Source organism: Hippocampus bargibanti, linkage group LG08 (genome assembly GCF_051943395.1).
Source record: "Hippocampus bargibanti isolate YZ-2025 linkage group LG08, ASM5194339v1, whole genome shotgun sequence".
Classification (NCBI taxonomy): Eukaryota; Metazoa; Chordata; class Actinopteri; order Syngnathiformes; family Syngnathidae; genus Hippocampus; species Hippocampus bargibanti.
The window spans coordinates 23,335,546-23,361,388 of NC_142741.1; the positions used below are offsets into that span (position 1 = coordinate 23,335,546).

At 40.1% G+C, this 25,843-nt stretch overlaps 1 protein-coding gene across 1 annotated transcript; it reads right to left on the reverse strand.

Moving 5' to 3' along the window:
* Positions 1–16,443: 16,443 nt before the first annotated feature.
* slc5a3b (solute carrier family 5 member 3b) lies at positions 16,444–25,843 on the reverse strand. The gene is made up of 2 exons (XM_089002330.1): positions 25,621–25,843; positions 16,444–21,192 (listed from the first exon to the last, which is right to left on the reverse strand). Exon 2 carries the CDS (start codon positions 20,790–20,792, stop codon positions 18,663–18,665), a length of 2,130 nt encoding a protein of 709 aa, XP_088858456.1. The 5' UTR covers positions 20,793–21,192; positions 25,621–25,843; the 3' UTR covers positions 16,444–18,662.

The following is a 25,843-nucleotide window of genomic DNA, read 5'->3' on the forward strand; positions in this document are numbered from 1 at the left end:
GTAAACCGAGGTATCACTGTACTGTAAAGAGATGACGACCCATTCAATGAAGAGAAAAATCGAGCCCCATCCCCACCTGCTACACCCCCTCCTCCCATTAAAAAATAAAATAGACAGAAAGCAGAAGAGAAACAAGGCCAAAGTCGATATTGAAGATGAAAATGAAGGCAATGTAGCCCCAAAATAAGTCGAAAAAAGAAACCTAAGATGACAACAGCTCTTAAAAATAAGCAGGGAATAAATAACAAAGACAAAAGTGAAGGCAACAAGGCCCAGAAGCAAGCAGAAAGTCCAAAGAAGGAAACGAAAGAGTGTAGTAGTCTAATGCTGGGTTTTTCCACAGCAGACATTTTCACTTAGTGGGATTAATAACATTAAGAGACTCTGCTTTAGCTTCGCCGTCTCTCAAGTCACGCTGCAAATCCAATCCAATCCACTCGATGTACCACAACATGAGGTACACCCCAACATTCCAGATGGGCATCTTTTTGACGATGTCTCGCATTCATCAAATGTGTGATCCAGAATAGTACCTGATGTCGCTCCACAGGATCTTTGCAGTCTGGGTCACATCCAGCTGTCAAGTCACACGTCCCGTTGCCATGGTGATGATTGGAAACACCCCTTAGGGATGTCCATGGATATATACATACAATAGAGAGAGAGGGAGAGAGAGAGGGTGATAGAGAGAGAAAACGCAGGTACAGTGAGACCTCAACTTACAAACACCTTATCTTACAAACTTTTTGTCTTACAAACGTCAAATTTATGAAAATTAAACCTTATAATAAGCACTATTTTCATAATACACACCCACCACGGCTGGCGGAGTGATCTTCGGCGGAAGCACACGACCGAACAGCACCAGAGGTTAATCGATGAGAAGGTTTCTTCAGTCGTCATCTGTACAAAAGTGAAGGTTTCGGACGTTTCGCCTCCTATCCAAGAGGCTTCGTCAGCGAACTAAAGTCTGACTGGTCGTATCGGCCCCATTTATATATCCCTAATGTCCAGACCTGGTGGCGCCGGACACAGCTATGATAGGTCCCTACTCTCCGGTTGGGGGGGGGCGCGGGACCCCCCCCCTGTGGCCCCACTGATTGTTCCTACATTCCTGACTAACGATTGGCCTATTACACCCACTCCCCCCGGTATCACCTCATCAGCATAACGACCCTCATCAGCATTGCGAAAGTTGCCTAACCCTGTTTTGCCTGAGCAGGCTATTGTATGAACGATCCAAATTGAACCTCACACCACCAGACCGGTTTAATGAAGGATTTTGTTGTTTTATAAGAATCGCCTCTTTCACCCCCCTTTCAAACCATCTATGTTCTTTCGCTAAGATTTTAACCTCATTGTCGTCAAATGAGTGGTTGCTAGCTTTTAGGTGCAAATGTACTGCCGATTGAGGCCCACTAGTATTATCCCTGCGATGTTGATAAAGTCTTTTTTTGAGAATTTGTTGAGTCTCCCCAATGTACTGCTCTTTACAATTTTCATTCTTACAATGTATGGAATAAACTACATTACTTTGTTTTTCATTTGGTAGCCTATCTTTTGGATGCACTAATTTTTGCCTTAACGTGTTTATCGGTTTGAAATAAGTAGGAATTTTATGTTGCCAAAGGACTCTTTGTAATTTTTCAGAAACTCCTGTAATGTACGGTACTGCTACTCCTCTCCTTTTAGAATCTTGAGAATTATTGGTTTCGTTCGCTATTCTTTCTTTCTGACATTTGTTGAATGACCACTGAGGGTACCCACAGTTAGTGAGTGCTCTCCTGATATGTTTTGACTCCTTTTCTCTACCTTCAGTGCTAGTTGGTATTAGTTTAGCCCTATGCTGGAGGGTTCTGATAACTCCTAGTTTATGTTGTAAAGGGTGGTTAGAGTCAAAAAGTAAGTATTGGTCAGTGTGCGTAGCCTTCCTAAAGACTTCTGTTTTTAGCGCTCTGTCCTCTTTTATAATTACTTTACAATCCAAGAAGGCTAGTTGGTTCTCTTGAATGTCCTCACGAGTAAATTTAATGTTGAAGTCTACAGAGTTGAGATGATCTGTGAAGGATTGAATTTCTTGTTTCTTAATTATGACAAAAGTATCGTCCACATATCTAAACCAGTGTCTAGGTTTTGTCCCTGGGAAGGATGTGATATCAGAACCCTCCAGCATAGGGCTAAACTAATACCAACTAGCACTGAAGGTAGAGAAAAGGAGTCAAAACATATCAGGAGAGCACTCACTAACTGTGGGTACCCTCAGTGGTCATTCAACAAATGTCAGAAAGAAAGAATAGCGAACGAAACCAATAATTCTCAAGATTCTAAAAGGAGAGGAGTAGCAGTACCGTACATTACAGGAGTTTCTGAAAAATTACAAAGAGTCCTTTGGCAACATAAAATTCCTACTTATTTCAAACCGATAAACACGTTAAGGCAAAAATTAGTGCATCCAAAAGATAGGCTACCAAATGAAAAACAAAGTAATGTAGTTTATTCCATACATTGTAAGAATGAAAATTGTAAAGAGCAGTACATTGGGGAGACTCAACAAATTCTCAAAAAAGGACTTTATCAACATCGCAGGGATAATACTAGTGGGCCTCAATCGGCAGTACATTTGCACCTAAAAGCTAGCAACCACTCATTTGACGACAATGAGGTTAAAATCTTAGCGAAAGAACATAGATGGTTTGAAAGGGGGGTGAAAGAGGCGATTCTTATAAAACAACAAAATCCTTCATTAAACCGGTCTGGTGGTGTGAGGTTCAATTTGGATCGTTCATACAATAGCCTGCTCAGGCAAAACAGGTTAGGCAACTTTCGCAATGCCCGCCCTCCCCCCTCATTGCTGCGTTCTTGACCAATCACGTGGCTTTAACGGAAGACTTGGGGCGGGGAATAGAGGACAAAAACAGTCGGCTGCCATTTTGTTGTTAGAAGAACGGGCTCGTTCGTGAACGACACATCACTCATTGTGGCCCTCCGTGTGTATCCCGAAAAATAGTTTGTATCCCAAGGTAAAATTTTCATAAATTTAAGATTCGTAAACCGAAATGTTCGTAAGCCAAGGGGTTCGTAAACCGAGGTATCACTGTACTGTAAAGAGATGACGACCCATTCAATGAAGAGAAAAATCGAGCCCCATCCCCACCTGCTACACCCCCTCCTCCCATTGAAAAATAAAATAGACAGAAAGCAGAAGAGAAACAAGGCCAAAGTCGATATTGAAGATGAAAATGAAGGCAATGTAGCCCCAAAATAAGTCGAAAAAAGAAACCTAAGATGACAACAGCTCTTAAAAATAAGCAGGGAATAAATAACAAAGACAAAAGTGAAGGCAACAAGGCCCAGAAGCAAGCAGAAAGTCCAAAGAAGGAAACGAAAGAGTGTAGTAGTCTAATGCTGGGTTTTTCCACAGCAGACATTTTCACTTCGTGGGATTAATAACATTAAGAGACTCTGCTTTAGCTTCGCCGTCTCTCAAGTCACGCTGCAAATCCAATCCAATCCACTCGATGTACCACAACATGAGGTACACCCCAACATTCCAGATGGGCATCTTTTTGACGATGTCTCGCATTCATCAAATGTGTGATCCAGAATAGTACCTGATGTCGCTCCACAGGATCTTTGCAGTCTGGGTCACATCCAGCTGTCAAGTCGCATGTCCCGTTGCCATGGTGATGATTGGAAACACCCCTTAGGGATGTCCATGGATATATACATACAATAGAGAGAGAGGGAGAGAGAGAGGGTGATAGAAAGAGAGAGAAAACGCAGGTACAGTGAGACCTCAATTTACAAACACCTCAACTTACAAACTTTTCGTCTTACAAACGTCAAATTTATGAAAATTAAACCTTATAATAAGCACTATTTTCATAATACACACCCACCACGGCTGGCGGAGTGATCTTCGGCGGAAGCACACGACGGAACAGCACCAGAGGTTAACGTCTGTGTAAGCTCTCAGTCGTACAGGAGTGGTCCATCGATGAGAAGGTTTCTTCAGCCGTCATCTGTACAAAAGTGAAGGTTTCGGACGTTTCGCCTCCTATCCAAGAGGCTTCGTCAGCGAACTAAAGTCTGACTGGTCGTATCGGCCCCATTTATATATCCCTAATGTCCAGACCTGGTGGCGCCGGACACAGCTATGATAGGTCCCTACTCTCCGGTTGGGGGGGGGCGCGGGACCCCCCCCCTGTGGCCCCACTGATTGTTCCTACATTCCTGACTAACGATTGGCCTATTACACCCACTCCCCCCGGTATCACCTCATCAGCATAACGACCCTCATCAGCATTGCGAAAGTTGCCTAACCCTGTTTTGCCTGAGCAGGCTATTGTATGAACGATCCAAATTGAACCTCACACCACCAGACCGGTTTAATGAAGGATTTTGTTGTTTTATAAGAATCGCCTCTTTCACCCCCCTTTCAAACCATCTATGTTCTTTCGCTAAGATTTTAACCTCATTGTCGTCAAATGAGTGGTTGCTAGCTTTTAGGTGCAAATGTACTGCCGATTGAGGCCCACTAGTATTATCCCTGCGATGTTGATAAAGTCTTTTTTTGAGAATTTGTTGAGTCTCCCCAATGTACTGCTCTTTACAATTTTCATTCTTACAATGTATGGAATAAACTACATTACTTTGTTTTTCATTTGGTAGCCTATCTTTTGGATGCACTAATTTTTGCCTTAACGTGTTTATCGGTTTGAAATAAGTAGGAATTTTATGTTGCCAAAGGACTCTTTGTAATTTTTCAGAAACTCCTGTAATGTACGGTACTGCTACTCCTCTCCTTTTAGAATCTTGAGAATTATTGGTTTCGTTCGCTATTCTTTCTTTCTGACATTTGTTGAATGACCACTGAGGGTACCCACAGTTAGTGAGTGCTCTCCTGATATGTTTTGACTCCTTTTCTCTACCTTCAGTGCTAGTTGGTATTAGTTTAGCCCTATGCTGGAGGGTTCTGATAACTCCTAGTTTATGTTGTAAAGGGTGGTTAGAGTCAAAAAGTAAGTATTGGTCAGTGTGCGTAGCCTTCCTAAAGACTTCTGTTTTTAGCGCTCTGTCCTCTTTTATAATTACTTTACAATCCAAGAAGGCTAGTTGGTTCTCTTGAATGTCCTCACGAGTAAATTTAATGTTGAAGTCTACAGAGTTGAGATGATCTGTGAAGGATTGAATTTCTTGTTTCTTAATTATGACAAAAGTATCGTCCACATATCTAAACCAGTGTCTAGGTTTTGTCCCTGGGAAGGATGTGATATCAGAACCCTCCAGCATAGGGCTAAACTAATACCAACTAGCACTGAAGGTAGAGAAAAGGAGTCAAAACATATCAGGAGAGCACTCACTAACTGTGGGTACCCTCAGTGGTCATTCAACAAATGTCAGAAAGAAAGAATAGCGAACGAAACCAATAATTCTCAAGATTCTAAAAGGAGAGGAGTAGCAGTACCGTACATTACAGGAGTTTCTGAAAAATTACAAAGAGTCCTTTGGCAACATAAAATTCCTACTTATTTCAAACCGATAAACACGTTAAGGCAAAAATTAGTGCATCCAAAAGATAGGCTACCAAATGAAAAACAAAGTAATGTAGTTTATTCCATACATTGTAAGAATGAAAATTGTAAAGAGCAGTACATTGGGGAGACTCAACAAATTCTCAAAAAAGGACTTTATCAACATCGCAGGGATAATACTAGTGGGCCTCAATCGGCAGTACATTTGCACCTAAAAGCTAGCAACCACTCATTTGACGACAATGAGGTTAAAATCTTAGCGAAAGAACATAGATGGTTTGAAAGGGGGGTGAAAGAGGCGATTCTTATAAAACAACAAAATCCTTCATTAAACCGGTCTGGTGGTGTGAGGTTCAATTTGGATCGTTCATACAATAGCCTGCTCAGGCAAAACAGGTTAGGCAACTTTCGCAATGCTGATGAGGGTCGTTATGCTGATGAGGTGATACCGGGGGGAGTGGGTGTAATAGGCCAATCGTTAGTCAGGAATGTAGGAACAATCAGTGGGGCCACAGGGGGGGGGTCCCGCGCCCCCCCCCAACCTGAGAGTAGGGACCTATCATAGCTGTGTCCGGCGCCACCAGGTCTGGACATTAGGGATATATAAATGGGGCCGATACGACCAGTCAGACTTTAGTTCGCTGACGAAGCCTCTTGGATAGGAGGCGAAACGTCCGAAACCTTCACTTTTGTACAGATGACGGCTGAAGAAACCTTCTCATCGATGCACCAGAGGTTAAGTTACCAACAGTCCTTATGGAAGGTGACTCTCCTTCCATAAGCCATCAACGACCATCAAAAAGGTCAATAAAACTTTATTTTACAGCACAGTTTATTTCTTTAATTACAGTCCTCATGTAATGCGCCTCTCTTTCCAAACAGCAATTCCCTTTGACCTCCAACGCCATTCCATCAAGCCATAAATGACCATCACAAATGTAAATAAAGTGACTTGATGATACAATGCAGTGTATTTCTTTCATTACAATACAATAGCACATTTATTATACATAGAATAAGGTACAATGTTGTGTGTAGTTTTAAGGTTTATTGAGTTGAAAAGTATATTTTATGGAAACCCGGGAACGGATTATTCCCATTATAATGGTTTCCTATGGGAATTTATTTTTGAGATACACACTTTTCGCCTTACACACTCTGTCTGGGAACCAATTAAATTCGTAAGTTGAGGTCTCACTGTACTATAATAAATAAAATACAATCACAAATATAATGCAATAAATAAAATACAATTATAAAAAGAAATAAGAGAGCGAGCTACACAGAAAATACAATTTTAAAATAGGTGGGTTTTGAGATGGGACTTGAAGGTGGAAAGAGAATCGATGTTACGAATGTAAAATACAACAAAAGGAGAAAATGTGTGTGCTATATCGTGTAAAACAAAATTCATTTATGATAAAATAACTCAAAAATTCAGAAATTATAAAATCCAATAAGTGTTTAAAGTGTGAATTCCGACTGACACATTACTACAATCAAGAACTGACATTTATGACATGTAATATTATAAAATGTAAATTAAAAATAATACATGACTTGATTCGAATTATTTTGAAATGAACGGATGAATTAACCATATAATATAACCAATTTGATTTAATTAAAAATGAAACAGCAATGCTGTTTTTCAATGAACAAAATTTGCCTATAGGGGGAGCCCATGACAAAAAAGATGAACATTCTTGCACTCCACTCTTGAATGTTTTCTCAAGCGCAAATAAATGCCCTTACATTGTTTTATAGCTTTCATAAACAGACCCCAGGAAAGACTAACATCTTGCCATATTCATGTGAGAATTCAAAACACACTCTTGCTCAAGTACACTTCAGCAGCAATTTTGCTGACGAGAAGGCTTGTGATTTAATTTGTGTGTGCGTGTATGTGTGTGTGTGTGTGTGTGTGTGTGTGTGTGTGTGTGTGTGTGTGCGTGTGAGATGATTTGAATGATGAGACATTCAAAAGTAGGGGTACCACTATATTTTCTTGTACAGTTTACGAACCCCTTGGCTTACAAACTTTTTGGTTTACGAACGTTACATGTATGAAAATTTTACCTTGGCATACGAACTATTTTTCGGGATACACACGGAGCCGCCACAATGAGTGATGTGTCGTTCGTGAACGAGCCCGTTCTCCTAACAAGGAAATGGCAGCGGACATTTTTTTGTCCTCTATACCCCGCCCCCAGTCTTCGTTTAAAGCCACGTGATTGGTCAAGAATGCAGCAGTGGGGGATCGAGTTACAGACAGAGAGAGAGTGAGGCCTTGAAATTCCCATCAATCAGGCTCCACAAATAACCGGCACAAGCCATCTGTACGCTTGATGTAAAAAGCTATCAACCCAGCTAAACAGATCACAATTGATGAGGAACTAGGTCAAATTATCACAGAGAAAGCACCTACAAGGGATCATTCCTCAAGATGGTGAAAGAAGCCTATGTTTCTCATCAAGTGTTTAATGCTGAGGAAACCGGACACTCCATTCCATCAAGCCATTAACGACCATCACAAAGGTAAATAAAATGACTTTATTGTACAGTACTTTATTTCTTGAATCATAATACTATAGCACATTTATTAAACATAAAATAAGGCATATTTTGTGTAGTTTTAAGGCTTAGAAAATTAGAACGTAGAAAATTATGTTTTACGGGGACCTGGGAACGGATTATTCTCATTTTAATGGTTTCCTATGGGAAATTAATTTTTGGGATACACCTTTTTCGCCTTACACACTCTGTCTGGGAACCAATTAGGTTTGTAAGCCAAGGTCCCACTGTATTTATAATTTGACTCATTATCATGCTCGCTCTCCTCTTAGAGTCAATAAAACACCAACATTGAAAGTTTACAGATACAAATTAGGATACGTGTTTATCATACCTGAAGGCTAATTAACTTTTTTTTTATTCAATGAAATGCTCTGTATGCGACTCAGCTGGATCTTACGGTCCACGAGAAAGCCGTTATTCAAAAATAAGTTAATAACACCAAAGGAGTAAGTTGAAAATTGGGGAAAATATATTTACTGTTTTCTGCGGGTTCTCCGGTTTCCTCCCGCATTCCAAAAACATGCATGAGAGGCTGATTGAACACTCCAAATTGTCCCTAAGTGTGAGTGTGAGAGTGACTGTTGTATGTCTTTGTGTGCCCTGCGATTGGCTGGCAATCAATTCAGGGTGTCCCCCGCCTCGTGCCCGAAGACAGCTGAGATCGGCTCCAGCATCCCCCGCGACCCTAATGAAGAATAAGCGGTACGGAAAATGGATGGATGGGATGGATATTTATTGCATGATAACATTAGGATGGAATCTAAAGGCTTCTCTCTTCAATCTTTCAACTAGTCATTGTTGCCTCTTGATTATTATTATTATTATTATTATTATTATTATTATTATTATTATTATTATTATTATTATTATTATTTTGTCCATGCACTTTGTTACAGCTTTATTATTGTATTATTATTATTTTTTTAATTATTATTATTTTATGATGATGACGATTATTATTATTATTATTATATTATTATTATTATTTTATTATGATTATTATTTCATGATGATGATGATGATGATTATTATTATTATTATTATTATTATTAGTAGTAGTAGTAGTAGTAGTAGTAGTAGTAGTAGGAGTGGTAGTAGTAGTGGTAGTAGTAGTAGTAATAGTAGTAGTAATAGTAGTAGTAGTAGTAGTAGTATATGATTATTATTATTATTGTTATAGTCATTATTATTATTATTATTATTATTATTATTATTATTATTATTATTATTATTATTATTATTATTATTATTATTTTATGATTATGATGATGATGATGATGAATATTATTGTTATTATTATTAGTATTAGTAGTAGTAGTACTAGTAGTAGTAGTAGTATATTATTGTTATTATTCTTACTATTATTATTCTTATTATTATTATTAGTAGTAGTAGTAGTAGTAAATTATTATTATTATTATTATTATTGACACGGTTTTGCCGCTTGACAACAAGCAGTTTGAACCTTTTCCAATGACTACATTATTTTATTGCATTGTAAGAGCTGTTTTGTGTTTTTTGCCGCTCATTTGCATTCTTTTCAACTTTACCTCTGTTTTAACATGACTTCCAGTTTGACAAGGTTGTTGTTTGTGAAGTGATACTTCTGTCTCAGTGGTAAACGTGGTATGTTGCAATGAGCAATTCATTAATTAGGCTGTGATGAGATGACAAAGATGTTTCTTTGTGACTTTCTTTTTTCTTATCTGTTTTTTTCCTTCTATCCTATGGTTCGCTCCGATCTCAACACGCCTGGAAAAGCAAGAATGTTGGATCTGTTCGAGGTTTCTTTGCTTGAGGGCCTTTAACGTTGCCCATGTCTCCTATGCTAATAACAGTTGAGGAGAATGCAAGCCTTGACATGATTTCTGTTGTGAATTGGCACTACCAGTGGTGCACCGTCAAGACCTGCAAAGCCTTCTCTGCTGGCGTAATAATATTTGAATCACGGATTGAAGTTACACTGGAATTAGATTTTGTCCATGAATTCTTATTAAATAATTCCAAATTGTCTTTCAAGTTCTTTTCATTAATTTCCCCCTGTTGCGCTGCTCTCGGATGTGTGTTTTCGTATTTAAAGGACAACCGACACCATTTTTTTATTTCCGAACTGACATCAGAAAAATGTTTTATAGCATCTAAAATACCCAAAACACGCAGGCTGATATTTTTAGTCAAATGCAAAACACCAATAAAAATGACTGAAAGTGTCCCAAAACTACTTCAAAATTACCTCTGGATGGCGACTTTCAGAAGGTCCCGCCCCCTTATTCGTGATGTCACACCCGGACGTCTTGCCTTGCTTTAGAATCAAAACAATGGCTTCAGATTCGGAGAAGATGCTTTCTTGTTACTCATCTAGTTATGAATATGATTCAAATAGTTCTGAAGAGGAAAGCATACATGTTTGCAATCGATAAAAGAAGTCCTTCTGTCTCATTTTGAGGTGTCTGGACTCCAATGTAGCACCCAGAAAATGCACAAGATGGCGCCCAAGCTCTGTTGGAAATGGGCTGATTTGTCTGTCAAATGCTTCCTACTCAATGCGACCTAACCTGTGATGATAATGGGGACAAACGCAAAGTTTTCAGACCAAACAAAGTACCCAAAATGCATTGTGTGTCGCTTTCTCGCTCAGGGGCGTTCCTTTAGTGACGTCACGTACGGACTCGTCACCAACTCAAAAACAAGACTTCCTGAATATTCAGTGCGAGTCTTAAAACGTACAATATAGCTATATGCGGTGGAATCTTTGTAAAATACACTCAGTAGAAGTGATTTGAAGTGATTTTACAAATTATGGACACAACTTGTCCGGAGGCGTCGGTTGTCCTTTCAGCATTTAACCAATCCCAAAATTTCCAGTAGCTCATGTATTTTGTTTTTCTACCTTCATTCCTTTCATTACTTTGCTGCTGTGAAATTTAAATTTCTCCACTGCGAGACGAATAAAGGCAAATCCATCCATCCATCCATCCATCCATCACATTTCACCCATTTGTTATCAGGGTCAGAAATCTACCTGGACGCCTTCGCAATCAGTTCTGCTGGCCCTGTCGCATCAAATGCGTCAATCAAACTGTTGCGCTAACCAATCAGATTTCGAGTTGGCAACACAAACGCCTTAAAGCCGCTGGTCAACGTCAGAGTTCTCGCAAACTTTGATTGGCACGTCAATAGTCAATCATAGTTTGCGAAAACTGCTCTGATCACAAGCCGCTAGTGAAAAGAGCATACTGGCCAGAGCTAGCACACTGTATCGGTAGCGAGCTGCATCAGCAAATACATGTATATTGTGTTGATTTAATAACATTTTTGTCAACTCACAATGAGGAAAAGAAATGAACATCCTTCATAAGAAAAAATAGACATAATTAAGAAATGGTAGCCTCTAGTGGACTTGTAGTAAAACACACCAATGTTTTTTTCAATCTGGATGTATTCAGACATAGCACCACTGCAGGCCTAGCGATAAAATCCACGGCTCGCCATTGGGCACTACACAAATAAAACTGAATTGATGAGCCTCGCCCAGCTCATCATCCAGAATTTGATTAGACGAGACAAAGGATGATAAGATAAGGATCCAAATATCGGACAGGTAAGACAAAAACACACTTTGTTGTCACCGCAGGCCTCACTCACTCACTCACTCACTCACTCACTCACTCACTCACGTTGTAAAATTTTCCATTCACCTTAGCCTACATTCTCAAGTTATTGAGTTCATAGTCCCCACGTGCTTGAGATAAAGACTTGTTTTGCTCGGTGTACATTGTAAGTAACGACATTCATCACATCATTTTTGAACTACTTTCCCGTATCAACAAAATGCTCCGTCAGAAATTCATCCACAACTCTGCCTGGCTGTTTATCTTAAATAACGAAAGGAAGCGTGCCAGTGACTCCAATGATTTATGCGGCATCCCCCCCGTGAGATTACATTTCCTGCTTGCTTCATATTAGCACGTTCCTTTGGGCTATCAACGGGCTATTAAAAAGATTTATGGACACACTATCAGGAATTTCACCGCACTTTGTTCATAATGCTTTTTTTTGAGTTGAGGAAAGAACAAAAAGACGTCCTCTAGTTGACACACTCTTGATTTATGCACTGCAATGACATTTTTAACTTAACTCATTCACTGCCACACAATGTGTAAAAATGTGTCCACTAGAACCCCCAGAATATTGAGTTTTCCGAATACATAAACATTCAATGCAGCGTAATAAACCTAAAGACTCTTTTCTGTCATAAGACAAAAAAAAGAATTAATTCCTAAATTAGATGGGTCTGGACTTATATGAGCTTGAAATGGGGGTGGCTGTCCAAAATACAATGCAATGCAGACATATCGGCGCAACACGAGGTTTTCAGACCAAAAAAAGACCAAAAAAGCATTGACGTGATAGAAAGACTGCTACAATGTGTCCTTTCTTTTCTGTCAGAGGCGCGTTCCTTCAGTGACGTCACGTAGGGACTCGTCACCAACTCAAAATCAAGACTTCCGGAATATTCAGCGAGAGTCTTAAAACGTAAAATATAGCTATATGCGGTGGAATCTTTGTAAAATACCCTAGACCCTAAGACGGAACACTGGATGTGGAACCTTGCTAATGGTGGCTAGGCTACCCAGGAAGGTCATCAAGAGGGGTGATGCCTAGAAATACATGGAAAAGAACCCCATCTTCAGTTTCATCTCAAAAGAGACTTTGTTATAATTTAAGAATTGGAAGGGACGTTATTCTTGCCTTTTTTTGCCTGTGAATTCCCTCTGAAAGCCCTTATTAATTGTTTGCATTCAAACCTGTCGCCCATTACACTCTTTGTCCTGCCCCGCTGAGACTCTAGCCTCTCATGACATCACACTATCTAAACCGATCAATTACAGTGAGACCTCAACTTACAAACTTAATTGGTTCCCAGACAGAGTGTGTAAGGCGAAAAGTGTGTATCTCAAAAAAAAAATTCCCATAGGAAACCATTAAAATGGGAATAATCTGTTCCTGGGTTTCCATACAATATACTTTTCAACTAAATAAGCCTTAAAACTACACACAATATACCTTATTCTATGTATAATAAATGTGCTATTATATTGCAATGAAAGAAATACACCACATTGTATCATAAAGTCACTTTATTTACATTTGTGATGGTCATTTATGGCTTGATGGAATGGCGTTGGAGGTCGAAGGTCAAAGGGAATTGCATGAGGACTGTAATTAAAGAAATAAACTGTGCTGTAAAATAAAGTTTTATTTACCTTTACCTTTATTTACCGACGATGGTCGTTTATGGAAGGAGAGTCACCTTCCATAAGGACTGTTAGTAACTTAACCTCTGATGCTGTTCGGTCGTGGTGGGCGTGTATTATGAAAATAGTGCTTATTATAAGGTTTAATTTTCATACATTTGACGTTTTCTAAGACGAAAAGTTTGTAAGTTAAGGTGCTTGTAAGTTGAGGTCTCACTATATACGGCTTGACAAGAAACAGTGCCCAGAAGTTTTTGAAAAGAAAGATGCCCACCCTGTGCTGAAAAAGTTCCATTAATGGGCCTTCAGGCTAGAAAACGGGTCGCCTTGAGTTTACTTATTGGACGATAATAATCTCCACACTTTTTTTGTGTGTGTGTATGCCCTTATCCATGTTACTACTTGATTACAAGCCCTAACAAATGAAATCACATTCGTTACAGAAGACGCGCCGTGTTTAGCACCCGTCTGAACACGAGACAATGAACAAAGCTTGGCCCTGAATGCCAGTAGTTTTCCACCAGGACAATATCATGGGGTTTCCTCTTGAGAGCGACACAGAGCGAGGAGGGAGGGAAGGGGGAGGTCAAAACGTGTAGGAGAGGTGCTGTGCTGAGTGAAAGTCCGTCAAAACAACTTACAGTGAGACCTTAACTTACAAACTTAATTGGTTCCCAGACAGAGTGTGTAAGGCGAAAAGTGTGTATGTCAAAAAATAATTTCCCATAGGAAACCATTAAAATGGGAATAATCCGTTCCCGGGTTTCCATAAAATACTTTTCAACTAAATAAGCCTTAAAACTACAAACAACATACCTTATTCTATGTGTAATAAATGTGCTATTGTATTGTAATGAAAGAAATACACTGCATTGTATCATAAAGTCACTTTATTTACATTTGTGATGGTCATTTATGGCTTGATGGAATGGCGTTGGAGGTCGAAGGGAATTGCTGTTTGGAAAGAGAGGCGCATTACATGAGGACTGTAATTAAATAAACTGTGCTGTAAAATAAAGTTTTATTTACCTTTTTGATGGTCGTTGATGGCTTATGGAAGGAGAGTCACCTTCCATAAGGACTGTTGGTGCTGTTCGGTCGTGTGCTTCCGCCGAAGATCACTCCGCCAGCCGTGGTGGGTGTGTGTTATGAAAATAGTGCTTATTATAAGGTTTAATTTTCAGAAATTTGATGTTTGTAAGACGAAAAGTTTGTAAGATAAGGTGTTTGTAGGTTGCGGTCTCATATATATATATATCGTGTTTTTTTTTTTTTAATCGACTGCAAACATGTATGCTTTCCTCTTCAGAACTATTTGAATCATATTCATAAATAGATGAGTAACAAGAAAGCATCTTCTTCGAATCTGAAGCCATTGTTTTGATTATCGAGCAAGGCAAGACGTCCGGGTGTGACATCATGAATAAGGGGGCGGGACCTTCTGAAAGTCGCCATCCCGAGGTAATTTTGAAGTAGTTTTGGGACACTTTCAGTCATTTTTATTGGTGTTTTGCATTTGACTAAAAATATCAGCCTGCGTGTTTTGGGTATTTTAGATGCTATAAAACATTTTTCTGATGTCAGTTCGGAAATAAAAAAATGGTGTCGGTTGTCCTTTAAATACGAAAACACACATCCGAGAGCAGCGCAACAGGGGGAAATTAATGAAAAGAACTTGAAGGACAATTTGGAATTACTTAATAAGAATTCATGGACAAAATCTAATTCCAGTGTAACTTCAATCCGTGATTCAAATATTATTACGCCAGCAGAGAAGGCTTTGCAGGTCTTGACGGTGCACCACTGGTAGTGCCAATTCACAACAGAAATCATGTAAAGGCTTGCATTCTCCTCAACTGTTATTAGCGTAGGAGACATGGGCAACGTTAAAGGCCCTCAAGCAAAGAAACGTCGAACAGATCCAACATTCTTGCTTTTCCAGGCGTGTTGAGATCGGAGCGAACCATAGCATAGAAGGAAAAAAACAGATAAGAAAAAAGAAAGTCACAAAGAAACATCTTTGTCATCTCATCACAGCCTAATTAATGAATTGCTCATTGCAACATACCACGTTTACCACTGAGACAGAATTATCACTTCACAAACAACAACCTTGTCAAACTGGAAGTCATGTTAAAACAGAGGTAAAGTTGAAAAGAATGCAAATGAGCGGCAAAAAACACAAAACAGCTCTTACAATGCAAACGGCACTCACTCGTGAAAATAATGTAGTCATTGGAAAAGGTTCGAACTGCTTGCTGTCAAGCGGCAAAACCGTGTCAATAATAATAGTAATAATAATAATAATCTACTACTACTACTGATACTACTCATAATAATGATAATAATAACAATAATAATAATAATAATAATAATAATAATAATAAACTACTACTACTAATAATAATATTCATCATCATAATAAATTACTAATCATAATAAAATAAGATTAATAAAAATAAAATAATAATAAAATAATAATAATATACTACTAATAATAATAATACTAATACTACTACTACAACTACTACTACTAATAATAATAATATTCATCATCATCATAAAATAATAATCACAATAAAATAATAATTATAAAATGATATAATAATAATCATCATAATCATAATAAAATAATAATTATAAAATGATATAATAATAATCATAATCATAATAAAATAATAAAGCTGTAACAAAGCCGCGACCTTAATGAGGAATAAGCGGTACGGAAAATGAGATGAGATGAGAAGCTGTAACAAAGTGCTAACATGGACAAAATAAAATAATAATAATAATAATATTTTTTTTTTGCAAAGGAGTTCAACTGTGTTATTTTTATTCACATTAACTAATTGTTTTTTGGAATACTTCAACTGAATTTCACATTTTTTTGACAGCACTGTATAAAAAGACAGAGAACTACTAATTGTTGAAAAAAAAACATCACAGATGACCTCAACGTTTTTACTCTGTCGAATCTCTTGATGGTTAATACCTCAGTTGCTTTGAATGCGTATAATCGTTCAATGAAACGGTCAAGCATATTTGTAACTATTACACATTAATAACAACAATGATGCTTTTTTTCCCCAGATGTTCACCATATTCTTTATTTGAAATCTTCAAACTCCATAAAAATAACATGTATTTGTCACCCCAAAAAATGGTTTAAAGCTCTTTCCCAGTGATCTTCACTTAAACAGTCACAATTAACTTTTGATCATTATAATAAAACAGTTGTGCTGCCACGCTTAACACAATTTAAACCGGGGGAAGAAAAAAAGAAAAAGAAAATGTTGTTATCAACAATAAAAATTTGTTCAACGAAACCCAATCCAACTGTGACGGTTATTTAGATGCCGCTAACTGAAAAGCTCCACAACAAATCTGATTTATAAAATGGCTTTAATGTCATAATAGCACACAAGTTTGGATGTAAAACATTATTTGACTCCCGCACCCGCCATTTCTACAAAAAACTCACACAAAGACACATTTGGTAAAAAGTAGTCCAGAAGTTGCACTTTCAAAACAAATGCAGACACTTGGTGTGTTGCATACACAGCGGCATAGTAGGTAGATACACTTGAGAATGGTGTTTGAAAGAAAGAAAAAAAGAAGAGACCAAACACATTTTTTGAACTTAACATGAGATGCTCTTAAAATATAGATGAGGTACAGAATCACTTGTATTTTTTTGTTGTCGTTTTGCTATAGTAGTGCATAAAAACTATTTTGTTGTTGGTTCTCATATATAACATCAAAAACTATGGAAAATATATTTTGAACAACACACACACACGGGTAAGTACCATCGGAAATAATTTCAATTTTGTGCTTTTAATATGGGATGTCATTAAAAGTGTTGTGATAATTACAAGAGTATACCAGTAGAAAAGCGGATTACATCATAACGCCCCTCAAACAGAAGGGAGGTTTGGTTTGGATTTACTTCACAAAGTTGTTCATTGTTGTTGTTGTTAATCGTAATGTCCAAGCCAAAAGAGAAATTAACAGACATATCTAAAATTTAAAACCTAAGCACCATGAGCTTCAGAACGCAACGTTTATTATCTACACTCTTATAATAATAATAATACTACAATTAATTTACAAGCGCCTTTCTGAACACCCAGCGACACTTGCCAATAAAAACAATACATAAAAGAATAAAATCATGAATAAAACAATAAATAATAAAACAGCAGATTAAACTAGACCATGAAAGCAAGTTTAAACAGGTGGGTTTTGAGGTAAGATTTGAAAGTAGGAAAGGTGTCAATGTTACGAATGTTGGGTGGAAGTGAGTTCCACAGTTTGGGAGCGGAGCGGCTGAAAGCTCTGCACCCCATCGTGGTGAGACGGGCAGAGGGCATACAGAGGTGGAGGGAGGAAGAAGATCTGAGGGCCCGAGAGGGAATGGAGATTTGAAATAGGTCAGACAGATAGGTTATGAATGGCTTTAAATGTAAACAGAACTACTACTTTCAAATCTTACCTCAAAACCCACCTGTTTAACAGGGAGTCAGTGGAGCTGCTGGAGGACGGGAGTGATGTGGTGAAAGGAGGGGGTTTTAGTGATGATCCGGGCTGAGGAATTTCGGACTAGTTGGAGTTTATGGGCAACTTTTTGATTGAGCCCGAAAAGAAGTGAGTTACAATAATCGATACGTGAGGTGACGAGACTGTGGATAAGGATAGTAGTGGTGTGAGGGGTGAGAGAGGGACGGAGACGATTGATATTACGGAGATGGAAATATGCAGTCCGAGTTATGTTATATCATAAATAAACTCTTCAACACAAAACACATAAATGCTCCATTAGCAACTCAGTTTACAGTCACAGTCAAAACGAACAATGAATCACAGAACTTTTCACACAAAAAACAAACATACATACAAAAATTAAACCAAAAGAAGTGCATATGTCAAAATAAGTCCAATATTAAAATTCACTTGGAGTCAAATGATCCTCAAGACGTAGGTATACAGAGTGCAAGATTAACATCAAACGTGTACAAAATGGACAGGCAAGTGCGAGATAAGCTTCAAAAAGTCTTGAAAAAAGAGGACGTTTTTGTTGACGGGGAAGCTTTCATCATTCCACAAAAAATGATTAGAACAAGCTTAGATCCCTGTTAGAGAGCTACAAAAGACAACTGTAAATATTACAGAAAAAGCTTTTAGAAGCTTTATAAATTCATCTGTGTGTGTAACAGGTCCCCAGACAGAACAACGTCCCCCTTGGTAACCCACCTGAATGAGTCAGTACCAGTTAGATGATTGCAAGGATTGACTACAGCGAGAAAAAGACAAACATGAAGATGCCGACGGAGCAGACGCAAAACAGACCGAGATTGAGGAGAAGTTTGGCTCGCGGGGGTTCGTGGAGCATCTCGGCGATCACCCTGGCGTTGTCCTTGGGGGATTTTGGCTGCGCGTCCTGCGATGGCTCCTTGAAACCGCAAAACCAGTCCAGGATGGAAATACAGCGGCTCGCCTCGTGGCGTTCTCCCTCATCCAATTTCCCAAACCTGTCCGCGGGGGTGGTGGCGGGCGACGGCTCCGAGCTCGGAGTGGCCGGATCGTGATCGGTGAACGGGACCAGGAGTTTGATATCGGCGCCGTCCAGACACCTTTCCTTTCTGACATCCGGTGGCAAATCCTTGTGTAAGCTTGCGTCGCCATTGCAGTGGCTTTTCTCAGTCAGTCTGTACATTTGCTCCCTGTCCGTTTTGCTCTCGGGCAACTTTTGAACGTGACGCAGTCCCCACACCGTCGTGGTGTGAATCTGATCCTCATCCGGTGGAGATGTGAGAAGACTGACCACCACGGCCACAAAGCCCGAGATCCAGAACAGACCAGCTGCCACATACATGTAGTGGACGTGAACGATGAACGCGGGTCGGGTGTCTGGTTGGTCGCAGCGAGGCTGGCGGTACATAAAAGCCAGGATGAGTCGGATGGTCCCCAGAATGAAACCGGTCATGCCTCCCCAGAACGCCCCTTTCTCATTACACCGCTTCCAGAACACGCCGAGCAGGAAGAGGGCGGCAATGGGCGGGGTGAGGTAGCCGGCCACCTCCTGGATGTAAAGGTAGGTCTGACCGCCTTGCATCTCGATGATGACGGGAACCCAGGCGATACTGATGACCACCATGATCACCACAAAAAGGCGACCCACGATGAGCAGCTCACGCTGGGACGCCTTCTTTCGAGCGGTTTGGTAGATGTCCAAGGTGAAGATGGTGCTGGCGCTGTTGAAGATGGAGTCCAGATCGCTCATCAGGGCGGCGATCATGACCGCCATCATCAGGCCGCGGAGTCCCACGGGCATCACGGCCATGACCAGACGGGGGTAGGCGATGTTGGAGCAGCCCGCCTGAGAGCCGCACACCGACATGCAGTGCTCGGGCCCGATGCAGGCGATCTCGTCCGTGAACAGGATGCGGGAGATCATACCCGGGATGACGATGACAAACATGGGAAGGATCTTCAGGATGCCCGCCATGAGCGTTGAGCACTTAGCGTGAACGATGTTCTTTGCGGCAAGCACTCGCTGAACTATGACCTGGTCGGCACACCAGTACCAAATGGAGGCGGTGGTTTGGCCGAGAATGAAACCTGGCCAGGGAATATCTTCATCCAATGGGCCGTGGAGAATGCGAAGGGAGTTGGGTTTGGGATGGATACGGCAGGAAGGAGAATAGGAATAGTTCCCAGTCGCCAAGATGGCGGTGACATTGGGGACGGCTTCCATATATTTTGATTTGACACCTTCTAGCCCGCCCACTTTAACAAGGCTGATGATGGTCAATGTTAAAGCTCCGCCGATCATCAACACGGCCTGAAGAGCGTCTGTGTACAAAACAGCCACCAGGCCTCCGGTGACAGTGAGAAGTGCGGTCATGCTAATGAGCAGGAAGATAGAAAGGTAAAGATTCCACCCGAGGGACTCCTGGATGAAGAGCGCCCCTGCGTACAAGTCTACCGACAGCTTGGTGAAAATGTAGAGGAGAACGGACAGGGAAGCAAAATAGACCTTGAGTCGAGTGCCGCCGTAGCGTTTGGACAGGTATTCAGGCATGGTGTACACTCCCGAGTGGATGTACACGGGAATGAACACCCAACCGAGCAGTTGCAGAAGCAAAAGGGCGTTGAATTCCCAAGCTCCTACAGCAAAGCCACCTGCCGCTCCCGATCCGGCCAGTCCGATAAAATGTTCGCTGCCGATATTACTCACGAAGAGCGAGGCGCCGATCACTATCCACGTCATGGAGCGTCCGGCCAGAAAATAGCCGCTGACGGTGCTGCGGTTGGCTTTCCACATGGCGAAAAACCCAACGGCAAGCACCAGGACAAAGTACAGCGCAACCACCGCGACGTCTGCCGTTTCCATTCCACGGCCCATTTTAACAGGTGACATGAAAAGAAAAAGGTCTTGGCAGAAATTGAAATGTAGAGAACGAGAAGAAAGTGCCGAAATGCCCTGCTTCGGTTTGCTGTCTGGATGCAAGTTGTCGTATCCACTGTCTTGTTTAGTTAGCTAAGATGTCCTTTGGATGGGGCTACCCACTGGCACTAAGGTTACCTTAGTTTTGCAAGTTGTCGTATCCACGGTCTTGTTTAGTTAGCTAAGATGTCCTTTGGATGGGGCTACCCACTGGCACTAAGGTTACCTTAGTTTTGCAAGTTGTCGTATCCACGGTCTTGTTTAGTTAGCTAAGATGTCCTTCGGATGGGGCTATCCACTGGCACTAAGGTTACCTTAGTTTTTAGAGGGTCCTGGCGGGCCCCTGGTCATGAAAAGTCTCGAGTTTTTGTTCCTGCAAGACAGCAAAGACAAAGAAAAAGGCCCTCCTTAGATGTTTTATTGAAGACGGAAAGGTTCAGGACACAACATGTAGAAGGCATGAATATGGTGTTTTGGAAAATGGTGTTTTGGGTATTTTAGTACCCAAAACAAATAAATAAGGCAACCAATAACATGGCGGATGCCAGTGTCTGAAACTCGTGACAAAAAGTTACTGGACAACAGGGCAGACAACTCTGAAAAGTTGCATGCCCCATTTTTCGCAACTTGAAACAATAAGACGACTAATCACATAAAAACCCATTGTATTAAGGATATTTTCTTAGGATGTACCTCCCACAAATGCTCCCTTGCGTCGTCTGCTACAAGCCACGTGAACTCCTCTTTCCACGATGCTTTTAATAATGATACATTGATTTCTAAGCACCTTTCAAAACTCTCAAGGACACTTTACAGTCACGGTATAATGTACGTTTACGTTTTGTAGCGTCATAAATGTTGTGAGCTTCTTCTGGGCTGAGGTTCTGTGCATCTACTTTGGAAAATGATGAAAGGGATGAAACCTGAAAAGTCATGCAAATCCAGAAAGAAAGTCGGCAGAAAAACAAATAAATATATAAACGCTTGGTCTTTGGAAATTAGAACGAAAGACAATCTCTTCCTGACATCTTCAAATCATTTTGGAAAATTAGCGTCTTTTGTGTATCGCAACATGAAAAAAAAACAGAATAATGGTTATTGTTTATTGTTGTTAATACTCCCTTAGATAGCTTTTAACTTTTTTTGTACAAACATACAGTGATACCTCAGCTTAAAAATGCTTTAGCTCACAAACGTTTTGCCTTATGAACATTAAATTGGCGAGGATATAATCTTAGCATAAGAACTAGTTTTCGGCAAACGAACCAAACCACATGGAGCACCACGGTGGCTAGTGGACAAGTTTTCAGCGGAAGAACACCAAACCACACGGTCGAACAGCGCCAGGATGCATATGTGGTTTGTTATTGAGGATACTTTTGCAATGACAGAACCGAAAAAGACTCCACCACAAGCTAGTGTTCAACCGAAGAGGACACAAAACAAAAAAAAATGTACAGACTGCTTATGCAACATAGGCTTAGTTATGCTGATGAGGTGATACCAGAGCAAATAGGGCAATCAGGCCAGTCGTCAGTCAGCGCAATAGAAGCAATCAGTGGAGTCGCAGGGAGTAGTCCTCTGCTCCCCCCAACCTGAGAGCAGGGACCAATCATAGCAGAGTCCGGCACCGCCACGTCTGGAGAGTAGATATGTATATATAGGGCCAAAACTACCAGTAAGACTTTAGTTTGCTGACGAAGCATCTTGGATAAGAAGCGAAACGTCCGACACCTTCAAAGAAGGACAGATGACGGCTGAAGAAACCTTTTCAAAGTATGCTCTTGTTTATTGACTCCTTTGAAAGAAAAAAACGTATGTTGTGTTAGTTTTTGTTTGTATGAGTTATGAGGTGAGATTGTCTTTATTTGTCTCACATTGGAGAATTTACCAATTCGCAGCAGATGTATTTTTTGGGTGGATTTCCTCAAAGAGTTGAATGTTGTTGGATTGTTGAAAGTTTAACACAAAAAGTTCCACTTGGAATTAATGTCCAAATACAAAAGGCTTTGAGACTAAATGCATTTTTAGTCAACTATGCCTTTAAAAACAGCCCATCTTGTGAAGTTTACAATAAAATGATCCTTGGCACTAACCTCCAAACCAAAACTAAGTGACTGAACGTTTCAGATGGCAAATCAATTCGCATCGCACTTATCTTTTAGCGACAGCGTATCCGACAAGTAGTGTATCGGTAAAGTACCTCTTCGCATGAGCGATGAAACTGGAGACAGGCTAGGTAGGTATTTTTGTTGTTGTGTTGCAACAAGACACCAGAAGCGGTGTGCACAAAGCTGACAGAAGTCAATCAACAAAAGGCCTGACGATTCGATTTACTGTTGCAACAATGCATGTGCCCACACTTTATTCTTTAATGCCGACTGAACTTCTCAGATCCACCGACTACACCCCCCCCCATCTCGTTGGTTACCTGCGCAACAAAGCTGACGCATGCAGAATGCCTTGCAAGGTTGCACAGCAACTTGTATGGAAAAACGGTGCTTTAAAGGACAACCGACATCACTTTTCTGTTTCCTAACTGACATCAGAAAACGTTTGATAGCATCTAAAATACCCAAAACGACAGGCTGATATTTTTATTAAATGCGAACCACCAATAAAAATGACTTAAAGTGTCCAAAATCTGCAAAAAAAATGAAACCGGACGTGACCAGTTTCAGAAGGTCCCACCCCCTTGTTCGTGACGTCACACCAAGACGTCTTGCCTTTCTGGAGAATCAAAACAATGGCTTCAGATTCGGAGAATATGCTTTCTTGTTACTCGTCCAGTTATGAATATGATTCAAATAGTTCTGAAGAGGAAAGCATACATGTTTGCAATCGATTAAAGAAGGTCTTGCGGGTCATTTTGAGGGCTCAAGACTGATGTGTAGTGTCACAGAAAATGCAGAAGATGGCACCAGAGCTCCGTTGGAAACAGGTTTATTTTTCAGCTTGGAATTTTTGTCAACGAATATCAAAGAGTTGTCTCGGTGTAACGATTCACCATTGCGTTATTTATGTCTTTTCCTTCTAATTTCGCCATCAACACGGATCAACACGAAGTTTTCAGACCAAACAAAGTACGGCAAAATGCATTGAGGTGATGCAAAGTATGTCCTTTCTCAGTCAGGGGCGTTTCTTCAGTGACGTAACGTGAGGACTCGTCACCAACTCAAAAACAAGACTTCCGGAATATTCAGAGGGAGTCTTAAAACGTAAAATATAGCTATATGCGGTGGGATCTTTGTCAAATACGCTCAGTAGTTATGGAGACACATAGACGTCGGTTGTCCTTTAATTCAGCATGTGAAGTGACCGACTGATTTAGTTATGTGAATAATGGTCCCTAGTTAGTCTGTAAAATAAGATAATATAAGATAAGATACGATTTTAGTCTCGCAATGGATAAATTCCCAATTCAGCAGTAAAGTTATGAAAGAAAGACAGAATAAAATATAGGAGCTGCTGTAAAGGCAGCCACTCTTGAGGTCAAATAACAAAATAATACAACACAACACACAAGATTCAGTCAGTCATTCAATCATAACCACTTTTCCGCACCTTCTTTACAGTATGAAGCCGTAATAGACGAAAGAGCAAAGGATAAAAGCGTCCTTTCACCTCACCAGTGGATCACTTCACGCTGAAAACGTACACACGTCTTCTACAAGCTCAGTTTTGAAAGCAAACACGAAGCTGTAGCGTCCATTGATGGAAAAGAGATTGGCTCACATTTCCTGTCCCACGTAAATCCACTTTTTTTTCACCCCCCCGAAAAAAGGATTTCACAAACTTTTTGGACTCAAAATAGGAACCTCCATCTCTAAAACAGATTCATGCATTAAGATAACATATAGACATTAGGGACAGACCAGCAAACAAAGGCAAAAGCTACAAAACAATAGCAGGACCCAATCTTCTGCTAGTCATAATGTTCCATTTTTATTGATGATGTCAAGGGTGGTATTTAAGAATATTTTTAATATTTTTGGAGGGAGACACATTACGGAATGCGAATCTCCTTCCCAGCTTCTCCCATTCCATTCTATCAAGCCATCAATGACCATCGCAAAGGTCAATAAAACCACTTGATTATACAGTACTGTTTATATTTTTTATTACAATACCATAGCACATTTATTATACATAAAATAAGGTATATTTTGTGTCGTTTTAAGGTTTATTTAGTAGAAAATTATGTTTTGGGGGACGAATTATTGTCATTTTTATGGTTTCCCATGGGAAATTAATGTTTGAAATACACACTTTTCGCCTTACACACACTTTCTGGGAAACAATTAAGTTCGTAAGCCAATGTATCACTGTACTCTGAGCCCTTAATGGCTTTTTTTAGTCTATGAAATTGTTTTTCTGACCCAATAAAAAGTGACTTGTGACTCATTTTGGTTCCGGGCTCCTCAGGTTGGAAGCCTGCATAGTTGAAGGTGAGAAATTTCTAGAAGAATCACAAGCGTGGCTTTTTCTGCAGCGTAGCTCACGGGCCTCTGTGTCGCTACATAAAACATTCGGCAATACGCATTTTAAACTTTTTTGAAGTAAAATGAAGAAAGTAACGTGGAATTTTCCGACTTTCGGCAAGATGCATTAAGGCACCTCAAAACATGAAACAATTGCTTTACGATGCGGGCGAAATATGATTTCTAAAAGCGCTTCTCAAACTAAAAAGTGGAAAAATACCTCGTACATATTATGTGCATATATATATTTTTACATATATATATAAGAGTAGGCAAAAGTGGTTGTCAGACTGACAGTAAACAGTTCAACAAAGGTGTACCTTTCAAGCTAGCGTCTGGATGCGAGAAGCGATGGCAACACGCCCCGCGTCAGGAGTGAGGATGAGCAAGTCAACAGCAAAACGAAATGGAGGAGGAGAAGAAACGCAGATTGTCTCGTCGCTTAGCCTAGTTGGAAGTTGTCCCCTCTGTGTCTGTAGATATGCTGCTTTCTGCATGACGAGCTTGAGTTGAACTCGACTGAGCTCCCCGCCGCCTCTTTCC